At 32.0% G+C, this 15582-nt stretch overlaps 1 protein-coding gene and 1 pseudogene across 1 annotated transcript; one reads left to right on the plus strand and one right to left on the minus strand.

The window, feature by feature from the left end:
* Nucleotides 1-2283: 2283 nt before the first annotated feature.
* Nucleotides 2284-7277, minus strand: LOC120145380 (annotated as a pseudogene).
* A 3914-nt stretch (nt 7278-11191) lies between these two features.
* Nucleotides 11192-11707, plus strand: LOC120145638 (auxin-responsive protein IAA33-like). The gene is made up of 2 exons (XM_039159432.1): nt 11192-11535; nt 11626-11707. The coding sequence occupies exons 1-2, from the start codon at nt 11192-11194 to the stop codon at nt 11705-11707; spliced, it is 426 nt and encodes a 141-aa protein (XP_039015363.1).
* Nucleotides 11708-15582: the final 3875 nt, after the last annotated feature.

Here is a 15582-nt window from a genome sequence, read left to right on the forward strand (position 1 = left end):
CTACTCGGGAAGCCATTTTTTGGGATTTTGCACAGAAAGTCAATTTTTTTCTTAATTGTTTTTGGATTCGAGGTTTGATGAGAAATCCAAACCCCTATTTTTACCCAAATTCCAACGACTATAATTTTTTTTAGCCGGTGAGGTGACGAGTTTCATGGGATCGATTAATTTAACTGTTGACAAACAGCTAGAAACGACTATTTTTTGAATGAAAAGGGACTCGAGGTGTTAGTCTCCCTTTTTTAATTTTCTAAATTAATTTTTAACAAAAAAAATATTTTTTTAATGGACTCGTCACGTCGAAGTGACGAATCCCAATAAAACTAATATTTTAATGTTCCACATAGGACTCACCCATCTGAGTCCATTAAAAATTATATTTAATGAGTTTGATGATCACAATATAAAATGTTGTAATTCTCCAAATAATGTTCATGTTGACCCAATACCCTAAATAATTGACTCGCATGAGGTATAGGACAAAAAAAACCCACATATAAGTCGTATATTTGTATTGATGTATTTCTTATACATTACCCTTTTCCATGTTTTTTTATACATTACATTTTTAAGTAGCATATTTATAAGGTTTGAATCATGAGAATTTGTTTTACATTAGTTTCACTTGTCTGGTCATTGCGTCAGTAATAAATTAAAGGGTAAACTACGCATTTAATACCTAAACTATCAGTTTTGATCCATTTAGTATTTAAACTTTTAATTTGTTTTTAAAATCATATCTAACGTTTAGGGTTTATTTTATTTTAATACTCACCATTAAAAAATTAACGTGTTTAATACATAAACTATCAATTTCGATCAATTTTAGTACCTAAACTTTCAAATTGTTTTTCAAAATTTAACTTTAAATTTTGAATAGAGGTACTAAAATGAAACAAAAACTCAACTTTAAGTATGATTTTGAAAGAAAAAAAAATTGAAAGTTTAAAATACTAAAATAGACCTAATCTGATAGTTTATGAACTGTCATGTAAATGTCGTGACAATCAACCTTTGATTATGTTGTTCAAATGGTTAGATTAAAAATTTAACGTTAAATCTTGAAAAATAATTTAAAAGTTTATGTACTAAAATGGATCAAAACTGTAAGTTTGTGAACTGTCATATCAACATCGTCACAATCAACGTTTGATTTCGTTGTTCAAAGGGTTAGATTAATTTTTTTTTAAGTTTAACGACCATATTTGTTGCCAAATTTTTTTTAAGGACTAGACTAATTATTTTCCCCAAAAGTTTGAGGATCTCATATACCAAAAACATATTTTTTATGTTAATGACACTTTTGTGTGCTATTTACTTGTAACAATATTTTGTTGTATTTTTAAATTTTAATTAATGTCTAATATGCATTAACATTATACTCTTATTATAAACTAAAATAAATTGTGTTATAGAATTTCTTATCAACTTTATTGTTTTACATTTGCATAACTCATATGTTAAATACATGTAATAATTTTTAATAACTATAATATAATTTAATTATTTAATAAATATTCTTTTTTTCTATTTTAAATATTTAGATATTAAATATATTTTTAATATTTTAGTTTTAAATTCAAGTTTTCATTTATATTAACCAAACATGTTTTCTAGTTTTCAAATGTTTGAAAAGAAAATTATTTTCTAAAAACAAAAATAGAAAATATTTTTTAAAAATAAAAATATTTTTTAAAAATAAAAATATTTTCTAATGTAGATATCAAATATTCTTTTCAGATTATTTCTCATATTGACATTATTTTTTGTCACTGATGAAAAAAAAAAGTACATCCTCTGAAAGTCTTGCAAATCATGTCTTTACTTATATGGCAATATAATGATAAGAAATTGTAAAAGAATGGGAAAAAATTGAGAAAAAGAAAGGGAAAACCCCAAAAATGTGTAGGAAAAAACTGTACGAAATTTATCCAAAAAGAAAGAATGTGCACAATATATGTCAAAGATACATGTTTGTACGAGTACGAGCACGAGTCGAGCAACGGTAGCGACACATTAATATGCATTGCTTTTAATTAGTAAATGAGTTTATGCTTAGAAAAACTACATTTAAATACTTTAAAAATCAATATCTAAACAACGTGAGATTTAAAAATCGCATGGCCAAAGCCGTTGATTTTAAGCCGTCAAAAACAGATCCGACCTTGATCAGACTAATGTCAAGGAAAATTTTGATCATCATGTGTATTTACACGTTGTGCTTCCAAATACACACTTTCAAAGACTTAATCATGGAAGGCAGAGTGCAACAAACTATCTATTATGCACAACAGGCAGTATTCTTTTGCTTAAAGCTACAATGCGGTACAAATAGATAAAGAGCTCTCAATAAGCATAAAATTTACAAATACAAGTGAAGATTCCTAAAATTTCAGAATAACCAACATCAGTTGATCTTATAATCCGAAAATGCAGGCTGGACCTTAGTCTTCGTAAGCTATACCCCCCTGAAAATCAAGACGACCAAGTACAAACCCGAGTAGATTTATTCCCGTGACACTTCTCGAGGTAAAACAAGAAGGAACGAGTTTAAATTTAGACTCGGTAATTAAGATTTCAATCCAGCATTACCTCGGGTGGTGATGGAATAATAGATTCCCTGTTCAAATTTAAATGGTAATCTCATTTCCTTCCATCATTGCACAGACAATTAAAAACATATGACAAGAAGAAGATTACTACCTTGGTCTGTCTGCCTTGGCAAGACGTTTGGACATAATGGATGCCTGAAATAATTAAGACCCCATGTCATATTTGTCTCTATATCTAACAATTATAACAACAAAAAGTGAATAATCATGTATACATGTTAAATATAACATCAATATAAATGTGGATAGCTAAGTTTTCAAATCTCTTTTAACATTAAAAGGGATATACCATTAGGCATTAGCTCACTATATACCAAGAATGCTTGACCGTCAAATAGATATCTTGTTTAGCCATAAACCGCTAGAACCAAAATGTGGAGTCAAACAAATTGATATGCACAACTATAAGACCAAGAGGATGTCAATTATGTTGGCATACATCAAAATTTAAAACCCCTGGCTCTATTTGTATATAAGGGCAAAAAAATTTACTGAACTGAGATCCTTGCAAATTCTATCACATGAGATGCTGAATGCTTGATTGTTTATCTAGGAAAATATGATCACATTATGCGTCTAATATGCAAATTAACTCATCAACACACGGTATGCGTTTTCTGATGGGCAAAACCTGGCAGGTAATTCTGCTGTGCGGGGCCCATAACCTAAGGCTAATTTGTGACAGGTTTTAACCTAAAATGTTATCATGTCCGACCTAAAAAGTTATACAATTGGTAATAATTTTGGTTACAACCGAAAATATTACTTTGCGGCAGGTTTTAACCTAAAATGTTACTTGTCTACTCTAAAAAGTTACACAATTGGTAATAATTTTGGTTACAACCAAGAATGTCATGAAGGAAACTCTTTAGGTTGCAACCGGAACAATTATGCAATTTACATGATTTGTTATGGAGAACGTAATATTTTCCGGTTTCAACCTAAAATGTTACCCAAATTACTCTAAAGAGTTACGCTCTTGGTAAGTTTTTTGGTTACAACCGATTTATGTCGTTTCTTAGCCCTATATTAACAGGTTGTATTTTAAACTCATCCAAACTTGGCTACCTGCTCTTGGATTATGCTCCTCGCTTCAACAAGTTGACCTTCAAGCTCAAGCTCCCTCTCTGTTGCTTCAGAAGTGACTTCTGCACCTTTTTGCGCATCCTGTAATTGAACCATTCTCTCCTTGAAAAAGAAAAAGAAAAAAAGAAAAATTGTCACAGACATCTATCTTATTATACGAGTTAATAACTGTGTAACTCAATTTAACAGATGGAATACTTTTACAGAAGCCATCTTATTGCGAAAACTTTCTTCTATTTGATCTCTAGCCATGTGAAAAGGAAGATCAAAGACATCCTGTACAAAATAAGCTGAATAGCTTACAAGCAATACATGATGCACTGGAAATCAGAAATTGCATCATTTAAGTCATACCGTCCGCCCGCCCAATGGAGATTGCGATGGATCATTTTCATGTCTTTCGCTAACAGGCAGAGATTGCTTTGGCATCCTGTTAGGAGCATTGAAGAAATCCCGCCTATCTACCTGTACCCAAGCTGCTGTCAGAATTCATGGATACATACTAAATGAGCAAAACTGAATACCAGGAGCCAGAACAAGAAACAATATTTAAGAGTTAATTCAAATACTACACAAAGATTACACAATATTGGAGAAAGGATATCTATAATAATTCCTCTATTGGAGTACACTTCCCCTCGTGAAATTGTTATGATCCTTAGAAGAATAACGATGCTCCAGGGAAATGATAATTGAGACAGTTGCAGTAACATGCTTTTCTTGGGATATTTCAAGGAAATATAATACCCAACTCCTATATGATACAGAAGCGATACTAGATCGAAGTTTGCCAATAAAATAGCATCATGATACTCTGGATCTGGGCTGAGTTGTACCACCACCAGATGCATCACATTTGTCTTCCAGGAGACAATCTTATTTCATAAATTAATCTTACATGCAAAGAGAGCCTCAAAAAATGATAATGAGCTCAACACTTTAACCGAAAACGGGAAAGAGAGAATTTCCACCAATGAGTTGACAGCAGCACCAAACTACTATGATAATAAAGCACATTTGCATATTTGCATTATTATATCTTAATCAGATGATAGCAACTGTATAGGGCAAATATACTGCAGCAAGAAATCTAAAATGATTTTGCATCATTTGCGATCAGTGGAGCAAAAACAAAAAGTTAATTCAGTTCCATATTTCTAAGCTTTGAATCAAACCTTAAAACAAATTTAACCACTGCATGCTAGAGAAAAAAAGGGTATATTAGCACATATGGGGGAAAACAAGGTTACTTTCCTGTCTAACCCCACTTTGCTCTGCAGCAAAACCAGATTAGATGAATGCAATAAGGGATAAAATAGAGCAACCGTGACACTAGGGGATATGTATGAGCATATACCTGCATTGATCGCAGTAATGCTCTTAAGTCGGCATTTTCTGCCTTCAATTCTTGATTTTTTGCCTCAAGCATCGACCTGTGAGATGACACATTGTTGAACATGATCTACTGGATGTCATAGATTCATAATAACCAATCACCCTACATACAATCTTTTTATAGAAATCGTTGTCTGCCTTTTCCCCATTCCAAGTGCCACGTTGCCGCCCTTCTTTCTGTTTGTAAGTATCATAAAATTTGTTAAAAGCATTAAATTGAGATTTGAGATTGGCTTAGAGGTACAATTGGAACAGGCACAATTAATACCTGAAGCAAATTCATTATTTCCATTCCTGACCTTGATTCCTTCTTTTTTCCATGAAGACTTGGTTCAGTCTCTCCTGCAACAGAAAATGTACATTTCCTGCTCATGTTTACCATTTCTATTTTCTCCTCAAATGAGCAATAAATAAATAAATAAGCAAATAAGAACCTACCTGCAATTTTATGTACTCCTTTTCCTTCATCTTCATTTCATGTATTTGTTGAGTTCTCACTTGCTTTTGTAGTATCATGTAAAAACAGTAAGTATCTATCTATATTGTAATAAATACAGAAGGCTCCAAACAAGTGGAGATATGCCTAACCTGATTTCCAATCACCATCCTCTGAAATTCATCTCGTTCTTGCTGTAGTTTTTCAATCTGTCTTAAAAGCTGCTGAATTTTTGGCTTCCTAAATCATAAAGCACTATCATAAATTACTTAATTTAATATATATATATATATATTGGTATGGTTTGCGTCCATTTTACGGTCCATATTCAAGGTGCATGGCTGGCCCCTCCCAATGATGTCATCTCCAAGGTTCAAACCAGGGTTCTCTCCTTGTGAGTGCAATGCTCCTTACCATTGCACCCAGCACATGTTAGCTACTTATTTAAATATGAATTAAAACTTACTCAATTTGACATCCTAAACATATAACAGTACCATAAATAAAAAATAACAAAAAAGGATATAAATGAAAAGGTTCAAACCGTTCTAGTAATTGTTGCTATCTCCCTATCTTTCACTTGCAACGGTGCCTCAAGCCTCTCAACTTTTGCCTCTAATCTTGAGATATCTGATGATAAACTACGTGAAAGCAAAAAAGGAAAGCAAGGAACAATAATCTAATGCTATATTGGGGAACAGGAACTTGAAAATTTAGAATTGGATTTCATTCACTACAGAAATTGTAAAGATGAAATGCATACAATATATATAAATTAGTTAAAATTCAATATGATATACATTTGAAATGCATGAAAAATTCGAATTTCAAATTCGCCCCTAATAAACATCTAACAAATACATACATTTAGAAATAGATATAATCATGAATGATACATTTACAGGTATTTCAACACATAACTTACACGTTTTAGAAACCAAAATCTATCTTTTGAAAGCCAATTCCCAAATACAACCTAAAAGAAATCAATAAATTCTGCACAGACATACAAAAAACCAGAACATAAATCTCAAACCAAATTTTATAAAGAATATTACAGTTTCCATCAAATAAACGAGGATCCAGCAACAAAAAAAATGCACCATCCTAAACCTCAAAGTAAATAAATTCGGAAAATTGTAACATCCATCACAATTCAAAAAATAAAATAAAATTACCGTTGCCTTTGCTCATTAGCAGACTCTCTAAAATCTATGTCGCGCTGCCTCTGCTGCAGCAATCAATATATGCAATTGCAAGTCCTCGCAACCGAAACCTATCAATTACCCATAAAAAACAAAATCCTTAACTTTCGATCATTAATTTGTTTTCAAATGTCAATTTAGGAAAAGAAAAAGAGGAACACACTGGATCGTTGGCAAAGAGATCGAGAGAAGCGGGAAAGCCAAAGGTAACGAGTGTCTGATTCAAGTACTTCGTACAGTGGTCCAAGTTTCCAGCATCCGCAAATGTATACTCCCTGAAACAAAACAGCACAACATATATATAATGAAAAGAAAAAATTGTAGAAAGAAAGAAGGTCATGTAAAAATGAACTGACCCGATAGTGTAGGCGGATTGAGAAGGCGGCTGTTAAGAAGAAGAATAAGAAGACGCTTTAAGCTATAAACAAAGAGAAAAGAACACAAAATCGATAGTTGGGTTTTGGGTTTCAGAAAATATATACATACAGGGAGATCCATTTCTTCATCAGTTGCCGGCATTGACAGAAAATGACTATACGGATGGATACAATTTAATTTCGGGACGTACCGGCGGGGATAGGTATAATTTTAGTAGGTGGTTGACGTGTGTAAATTTTAAAAGTAATATACATAGTGGGTAGCGGGTGGATGGTAGATTTAAGATATTACGCATTTCGTATTATCTCTTCTCGTATCTATTTATCTCATATTCGTCCACCTATTAAATACTTAATAAATTTTGAATCATTATGAATTTAGGTATAATTTTAGATATTAATTTATAAATTTTAATATTGTATAAGATATAACTTATAATTTATGTACTTTAAGATCTATGTTAACACTTAATTCAGATAATTCTTGGTTTATTTTATTATGTTTCTTAATGGACATATTTGTTTTATATTTGTTGCTTATGTATAATATAAGGTTACTGTCACATGGATCTAATTGGGTACGTCTTTAGTTGGATAATGGATGTAGGGATAGATTTGAGAATGTTCTCGTGTGGACGGGTGTAGATTTAAAAAATTTTACACATCATGAATGGTAGGTAGATAATATATTTAAAAAATATTAGGTGAATATAAGGATGAAAGAGAGAATATCCACACTCGATCCGTCCATCTGCTCTCTATAATCTATAAACTGTAACAAGTATTTAAAGCGTTGTCCCAAAAAAATTTGAAATTTTTCTCACTTTAAACTGAATTTTCTATTTTCTTTGAACTTTTTCAACATTCGGACCACTTAACTGGACCGGCGTTTGGGGTTAACAAAAAGTGATCCGTCTACCCGGTTCGGGTCTAATATAGAGAAAGTTTTTTTATTTAACGAGAGTGATTATATAATAATATATATTTTAAATATTCTCAATCATTTAATAATAAATACTAAATTATTATGATATTGCTGCAGTTGTAGGTGTTTAAACTCGTGATCTCTAGGAACAACAACGATTTCTTTAACTATTGAAATGAGTTGATTAGTACAAAGAAAGATTTTTAGTTTGTAAGTCAATACGGTTTGAATATATTTTAAATCTTTTAAAATATAATATTTATTTAAATTTAACTATAATATATAAATATATATAAGATACCATACATTCAAATTCGTCCATTAATAAGTGTAATTTATGATACATCACATAGCCTTCGAATTTGGCTGCTTCCTCCTCTCATGCTTCTTGCTGCACAAGATAAGCGTTAATCTCATGGGCGGGCCTCTCACTTTGAAAAAGATAAGCTAATCTAAAAATAATAATTTTCTTATTATATGTATATATGAAAAAATTCAATAATTTTTTTTCATGTTTTTTATTTTTTTTTATTTTATAAGAAATCATTGTAATATGATAAATTTTGATATTTTATAATTCTATCATACTATAAAATATTCTAAGAGTCCTATTTTAAAAAATATTACAAGATTTCCATATCTTTTAGAATGGATATATGTATATTTTATTTGTATTATATACATATTTCAAGTTAAAAAGTTCATTTCCTTCTGTAATATTTTTTAAAAGGGAGTCATAGGTGGTGGTTTAGTTTTTTTTCCCCTTTTGCTTCATTTTTACTTAATTTTTTATTTAAATTTAAATAAATATTATTTTTATTTTTTATCTTTTTCGCATATTCTTGCATTATTTGTTTTTGTCTTGTGATATTTTATTTCTTTTACTTTTGTGATACAATTTTCTTTGGTGTTATGATTGTTTATAGGGATGGGCATAGGACGGGTTTCGGTCAATCCGACCCAAAAATTTTACATCCTTCACCCGACCTAATCTGACCCGAAAAATATATATCCTCCACCTGACCCGACCTGACCCGAAATAATAAAAATATTATTTTTATTCAATAAAAAATAGTGATTTAATTGGAAAAAATAATGAGGGTATTATTGTACTTATTCTTAAATATATAAGGTAAAACTATATTTTTTTAGGGTCGGGTAAGGTCGGGTATTTTTTATTTAAACCCGAATCCGACCCGACCTAAACATCACTTTTAAGAAATCCGACCCGACACAATCAGATCGGAACACGTCAGGTTCGTGTCCTATGCCCATCCCTAATTATTTAACTTTACGTATTGCATTTATCGGGGTGTACCTCTTCAATAGAAAAAAAAATCAAGGGTCTTTTATAGTAAAATCTCTTTTGCTACGGTATATCGATGTATTTAAAACTTTTTTCACAAAACAAATTGACATATTGATTTTCTCAACATCTACGTGCATCTAATTTTGAATAGAGATATAAATTATTAATAATTTATTAGATTTTTTCTTAAAATGAAATACGTACTTAAAGATTTTATCTCTTTGTTAAAACTCTTAAAATAGTGAATATATAAACATATTATTGTTTTGGTTGTAATATGTGTAAATAATGTGTGGTATGTTCATATTAAATGGTCGCTACGTTGATGTTAAATATGAACTAAATTAGTATGAATTAAGTGGTTTTCGTGATAAAAGAATTGTTATTATTTCTTAAGGATTTAGGTTCGAACTTTATAGACGTAGAAAGTGTATATGTTTAATATCAAAATGTTAAGAATTATCTTTAGACAAATGTTGTATTGTTCTTATCCCAGATTAATTAAAACAAATATGATTTTTTATTAAATTTTTATAAATATAATTATCTTTAAACGAATATTGTATTGTTTTATCCCAAATTAATTAAAACAAATACTCAAAATTGATTTTATTAAATTTTATAATTATAATTAATTTTCGACAACTACAAACTCTTCCTGAGTTAAAAATTTTCAATGATTTTTTTTATTTATAAGAGCCTCTAATAACCCCCACTCTTTAAACAAATATCTCCAAAATAATTATAGTATACAAATAAGAGATACACTTACGTGATCTATCAAAATTACATTTAAGATCTGATAATTATATCTATCTAATATACTAACTTACTATGGGCGGATGTATTCGACTCTCTAAGGGTCAAATGTATACCCATTATTTTAGATTAATTATTATATATAATTCAATATATTAAAGAAATAGAAAATAAAAAAAATTACATATCTGTTTTGTTAAGAAAAAAAGTATTACAAATTTTGGACTCATTTTTATAATTTTAGATTCGTTCCTGTGACTTACGAATATTCATAATTATCCTTTATCTGATCAAATTAGGGTCATTATAAATACCCTTTAACATGATCGAGAGAGGGGTTGAAACCTCCTCGATCCTTATACAAAATTTTTCCTCTCCGTCTTTATTATTATTTTTTCTCCCAGAGAAATATCTATCGACGATTGTTCTTCACCCACTATAATTTTTCATCAAAATTAAAAGGAATGAATCATCACTTATCGAGGCCTATTAACAATCTTAAAGTTATTATTATATATAAAAATGTAAAATGACATGAGGTTCCCGACCGTCACGGGAGTCAAAGAAGCGAGGCGTTCGCCGGCCGTAGCGCGGTCGTGTCTGTGCCCCATGCGTTTCAGTTTACAAGAATTTGTTTAAGAATGAGTAGTGTGTTTGTTAGCTTTGCTAGCTAAGCTAGTGGTGCACTGATTTTAATTTCTTTATTTTATTTGTTTATTTACCGATTAAAACTTTATCACGTTGCTTTAACTTCACGTACCCTATCACCTTTCCCATAAATATTTTTTAAAAAAAAAATCAAATTCTATTATATAAAAAAAATCACTTCATGTAACGGGTGTAGCGGAAGGCAGCACTATCGCAAAATCGTGGACGTTATGGTGATAGCGGGCACTATTTGAAACCCTGGTCTAGACCCAAAACCTTTTCAGCCTCTTAGCTGTACCTCGTTCCTCGGCAAGTACAACTCATTCATAGTTCTCCCTTTATTTATCAACTACAAAGGCAGGCAGCCACTAGCCACCGGTCCCATCCCCAAACCACCATTACTCCTCCCTCTCCCTCAATCCACACACCGAACACAAAGATGAACACCTTCGAATCTCAAACACAAAACCCCTCCAGATTCCTCTCTTCTTCTTCTTTGAACCCTAGGCGTTTCACTTGCCTCGACGACGACGATCTCGTTTCCAAGGTCGTCCCACTCGTGACGGTGGTGCTCGAAGGCCGCTCCATCTGTCAGCGCATCAGCCTCCATAGCCATGCAAGCTACCAGAGCCTCGCAAAGGCTCTCAGGCAGATGTTTGTGGACGAAAACGGGACCGTCACCTCCGAGAATGATCTTGATCTTTCTAATGCAGTTCCCGGTCACCTCGTTGCCTATGAAGACATGGAGAACGATCTTCTTCTTGCCGGTGACCTTAACTGGAAGTACGTCTTCAACATAGAATTATTTGTTGTTCTTTTTTGTTACCAGTTTTGTTTTGATCTTGTTTTGTATGTACGTGTGGAAATGAACAGGGATTTTGTACGTGTTGCTTGGAGAATTCGGATACTGCCGGCCAAAGGGAACGCAAGGAAGGAAGAAGAGGAATATAGTTAGTTGGGGTTTGACATATTTTAGTTTTAGGGTAAGTTAAGCATTCGGTCTCTAAACTATCAGTTTTGATGTGTTTTAGTATCTAAATTTTCAATTTTTTCAAGGGTAAATTACAAATTTCATCACTCAACTTTACTCTCTCTCTCTCTCCTATTTTGCTCACTTAACTTTAAAAGTTTTCAATTTCCTCACTTAACTTAATATATTGGTGCTTTGGGTCACTCTGTCATTAAATAGTTCACGGCGTTAAAATGACATTATTTAAAAAAAATCACCAAAACGACGTCGTTTTACATCTATATAACAGTCCATTTAACATCATTAGTGAGAAAACGACTGAGTGACAAAAAAACCTAATGTGTTAAGTTTAGTGAGAAAATTGAAAAGATTTAAAGTATAATGAGTGAAATAGGAGAGAGAACAGAGTTCAATTACCAAATTTGTAATTTACATTTTTTTCAAAATCATATATAATGTTTAGTTTTTGTTTCATTTTAGTTTTTTAAAATCATGATCCATGATAAAAATGGCACGTGCAAAAGTTTCGTTAAAATTTTAACGGAAGGGTAATAAGATGAAATAAAAACTAAACATTAGATATAAATTTAAAAAAATTAGAAATTTAAATATTAGAATGGATAAAACTGATAGTTTAGATGCTAAATATGTAGTTTACCCTTAATTATATGTATTTCTCTTTCTTATCATGTTTTTGGATGGACTTAATATATGTGAAACTAGAAAGAAAAACCAAGAAGCACATCTAAGCCCATTTTCAGTGGGATTTTGAAATGTTCTCTCCGTTAAAATTTTAACGAAAGGGTAATAAGATGAAATAAAAACTAAACATTAGATATAAATTTAAAAAAAATAGAAATTTAAATATTAGAATGGATAAAACTGATAGTTTTGATGCTAAATATGTAGTTTACCCTTAATTATATGTATTTCTCTTTCTTATCATGTTTTTGGATGGACTTAATATATGTGAAACTAGAAAGAAAAACCAAGAAGCACATCTAAGCCCATTTTCAGTGGGATTTTGAAATGTTCTCTTATCTCCGGCTTCCTCGCTCATATATAGGATTATGGGAAAAATGATTTTCGTATCCACTATATTATTTGTTTGAATTAGGGTTTTTTATTCGTCTAAAGACATCGTGTACTCTTGAGGTTTTCTCTATTTGTTAGATTCATATTTAGCTTGAAGACGTATAAAACTCCTGACGTCTTTAGGTTGATACTATTCAATTCACCCTAAATAAGGAAATAAACCCCGAGATGAATTATATTAAAAAAAATTTTCCCACATCATTTACTCAGCCACTTTGCCCTTCTCTCCTGCTTCTTTACGGTGAGGGTTTATTTTACCCTATAAGAGTTGTACTATGTCTATGTAAGGACGGCAATTTAAAATAAAATCAATCAATGATATTATTCGATTTGATAAAATCGGATTTAAAAGAAATATAAGTACAAAGATTTTATTGGGTTAGGTTCAAGTTAATTGTCGAATTTTTTTATTCAATTCAATTTAAAATAAATTTTCTCAATTCAATTTAAGAAATTTTTTATAAATTTAAAATAATTAGTATGCTATCTCCTCTATATAATTTTTTTAAGAGAAAATAACCTCAGTGACCAAAAATCCCATATAATATACGATTTTAACCAACTTTTTCCGCATTTTCCAAAATGACCAACAAAATCGCAATGCGATTGCTAATTCGCAACGCGATCTCCATTATCGCAAATTCGCGTTGCATTTCGCGTTGCGATAGTTGGAAATCGCGTTACGATGGTATACAATGTCGTTGCGATTTTCCCAATTCGCAATGCGAATAAGTAAATCGCAACGCGAATTGGGAAAATCGCAATGCGATACTGACTATCGCAATGCGATACTTACTATCGTAATGCGATAATACAAAATCGCAACGAGATACTGACTTTCGCAACGCGATTCTGACTTTCGCAACGCGATTTACATAGCGACATTCGTATTAACGCGTATTTTTTTTTCAAATTCCAAACACGAATTTTTTCTTAATAAATCGGAAACTGAACCGTCCACAGTAATCGCAACTCATAACCTCAAACCCAAAAACACAACACTCAGTCCCATCTCCATCTCTCACTCTCTACGGTGAAATCCGTCCTCATCTCCAAAGATTTCCGTCCCCATCGCCGACGAAATCCCTCACAACCATTCACAGTCAAAAATCCCTTACAATCATTCAGAAATGGAAAATCAACCTCCGAGGGTTAGTTTTTTTATTTTTATTTTGAAATTTTTGCATTATTTTAGGTTTTTCATATTGAGATTGATGATAAGTTTACTGGTAATTTCAATAATAGATTAACCATTTCACTTAGATTTCTTATTAAATTCATTTGATTGCTGCCAATACTGCTAAACTGTTTAGCCTGTGAAGTTAGTATTTGTCTTTGCTTTGTCTTTTAGTCGAAGTAATGCAGAAGAAGAATAGTTTCGAGAATGAAAATCGCAACGCGGAAATAACTATCGCAACGAGATAATCGCAACGCGAAATAAAAATCGCAACGCGAAACCAAAATCGCATTGCGATTTTCATTTCGCGTTGCGATTGTCTGGTCGCGATAGTCATTTCGCGTTGCGATTCTCTCGTTGCGATAGTCATTTCCGCGTTGCGATTCTCATTATCTCATTGCGATTTTCATTTCAACCAAAAGACAAAAACAGTGTTGCAAATTTTAGTTTCAAGAATAAACTACTATTTATGTTTATTGTTTTGTTTTTGGTATATCTTGACAGTGTAATTTTTGGTATATCTAACTAGGTATGTTTATTGTTTTTTTGTAGAAATTTTTTTCGGCTTCATTGACATTAAGGAATAAAGTTAGCCTAGCCACTACAATTGCTTCGAAGCTTTCACCTGCACAAAGAAAATTGTTTGAAGAAACCTGCTTCGGGCCATGGCTGAGAGTACAGCATCCGGGTGGAGATGCTAATTTGACCTATTTGTGGCTTCAGACCATGACTAGCGATCTACCCGACAGTATACAACGTGGTGAGGAAGAGATATGGTTTCATTTTCCACCGGCGTATACTTGTTTTGGGCGGAAGGAGTTCTGCTTAATCACTGGTCTACGATTCAGACACGATGATGTAGGCCGGTACACTCGTCATATCACCCACCCATCATGGTTATCCAGGGTTTTTCCTGATGAGTCAATAGAGAAGCCGAACTTACACGTCGACGACATGAAGAAATTGTTTAATAAGAAAGATGATTTTACTCGGATGAATGACGTCGATGTTGTCCGAGTATGCCTTCTACTACTTTTGTATGCCGGCTTTTTAGGCAGAGAGGCCAGACAACCTATTCCTCAGGAGCTAATATTATTGGTAGAGGACCTAAATGCATGGAATCTGTTTCCGTGGGGTTCGTATATATGGAAAGCTACTTGGACTAAGTTGTCGTCTGCCTTTGATGACCGCAAAAGTTTGCGGGGCGATGGGTCGAAATACACTTTGTCAGGCTTTGTTTGGTCCTTTAAGGTAAGAATTTCTATATAATGTTTTCAAAATTATAATTAATTATTTAACAATTACTAATGTTTGTTATTATATTGTTTGTAGATTTGGATATTCGAGGCTTTCCCCAGCATGCGGACATATGCATTAAAATCCTCAGATGATATTCCTAGGGATATTTCCTGGAAGAGGAAACGTATGTTGGATTGGGAAGACTTAATACCATATGCGACAATAAATAATGTAAGTTAACACAAATACTATCATATATAAACAAGTTATTAATAGTAGACGTTTAACTTTGTTTTAGTTTTTATATTTTTAGGAGGCCAACACTCCATTAATGAGACTGACACCCACG

This window comes from Hibiscus syriacus, unplaced genomic scaffold (assembly GCF_006381635.1).
Source record: "Hibiscus syriacus cultivar Baekdansim isolate YM2019G1 unplaced genomic scaffold, ASM638163v2 tig00110893_pilon, whole genome shotgun sequence".
NCBI classification, from domain to species: Eukaryota; Viridiplantae; Streptophyta; class Magnoliopsida; order Malvales; family Malvaceae; genus Hibiscus; species Hibiscus syriacus.

Bases quoted from the DNA above. Each gene is read 5' to 3' on its own strand.
- LOC120145638 (XM_039159432.1), top strand. From the start codon at position 11,192: ATGAACACCTTCGAATCTCAAACACAAAACCCCTCCAGATTCCTCTCT. The intron at 11,536-11,625 runs GTACGTCTTCAA...GGAAATGAACAG, and splicing joins GCCGGTGACCTTAACTGGAA to GGATTTTGTACGTGTTGCTT.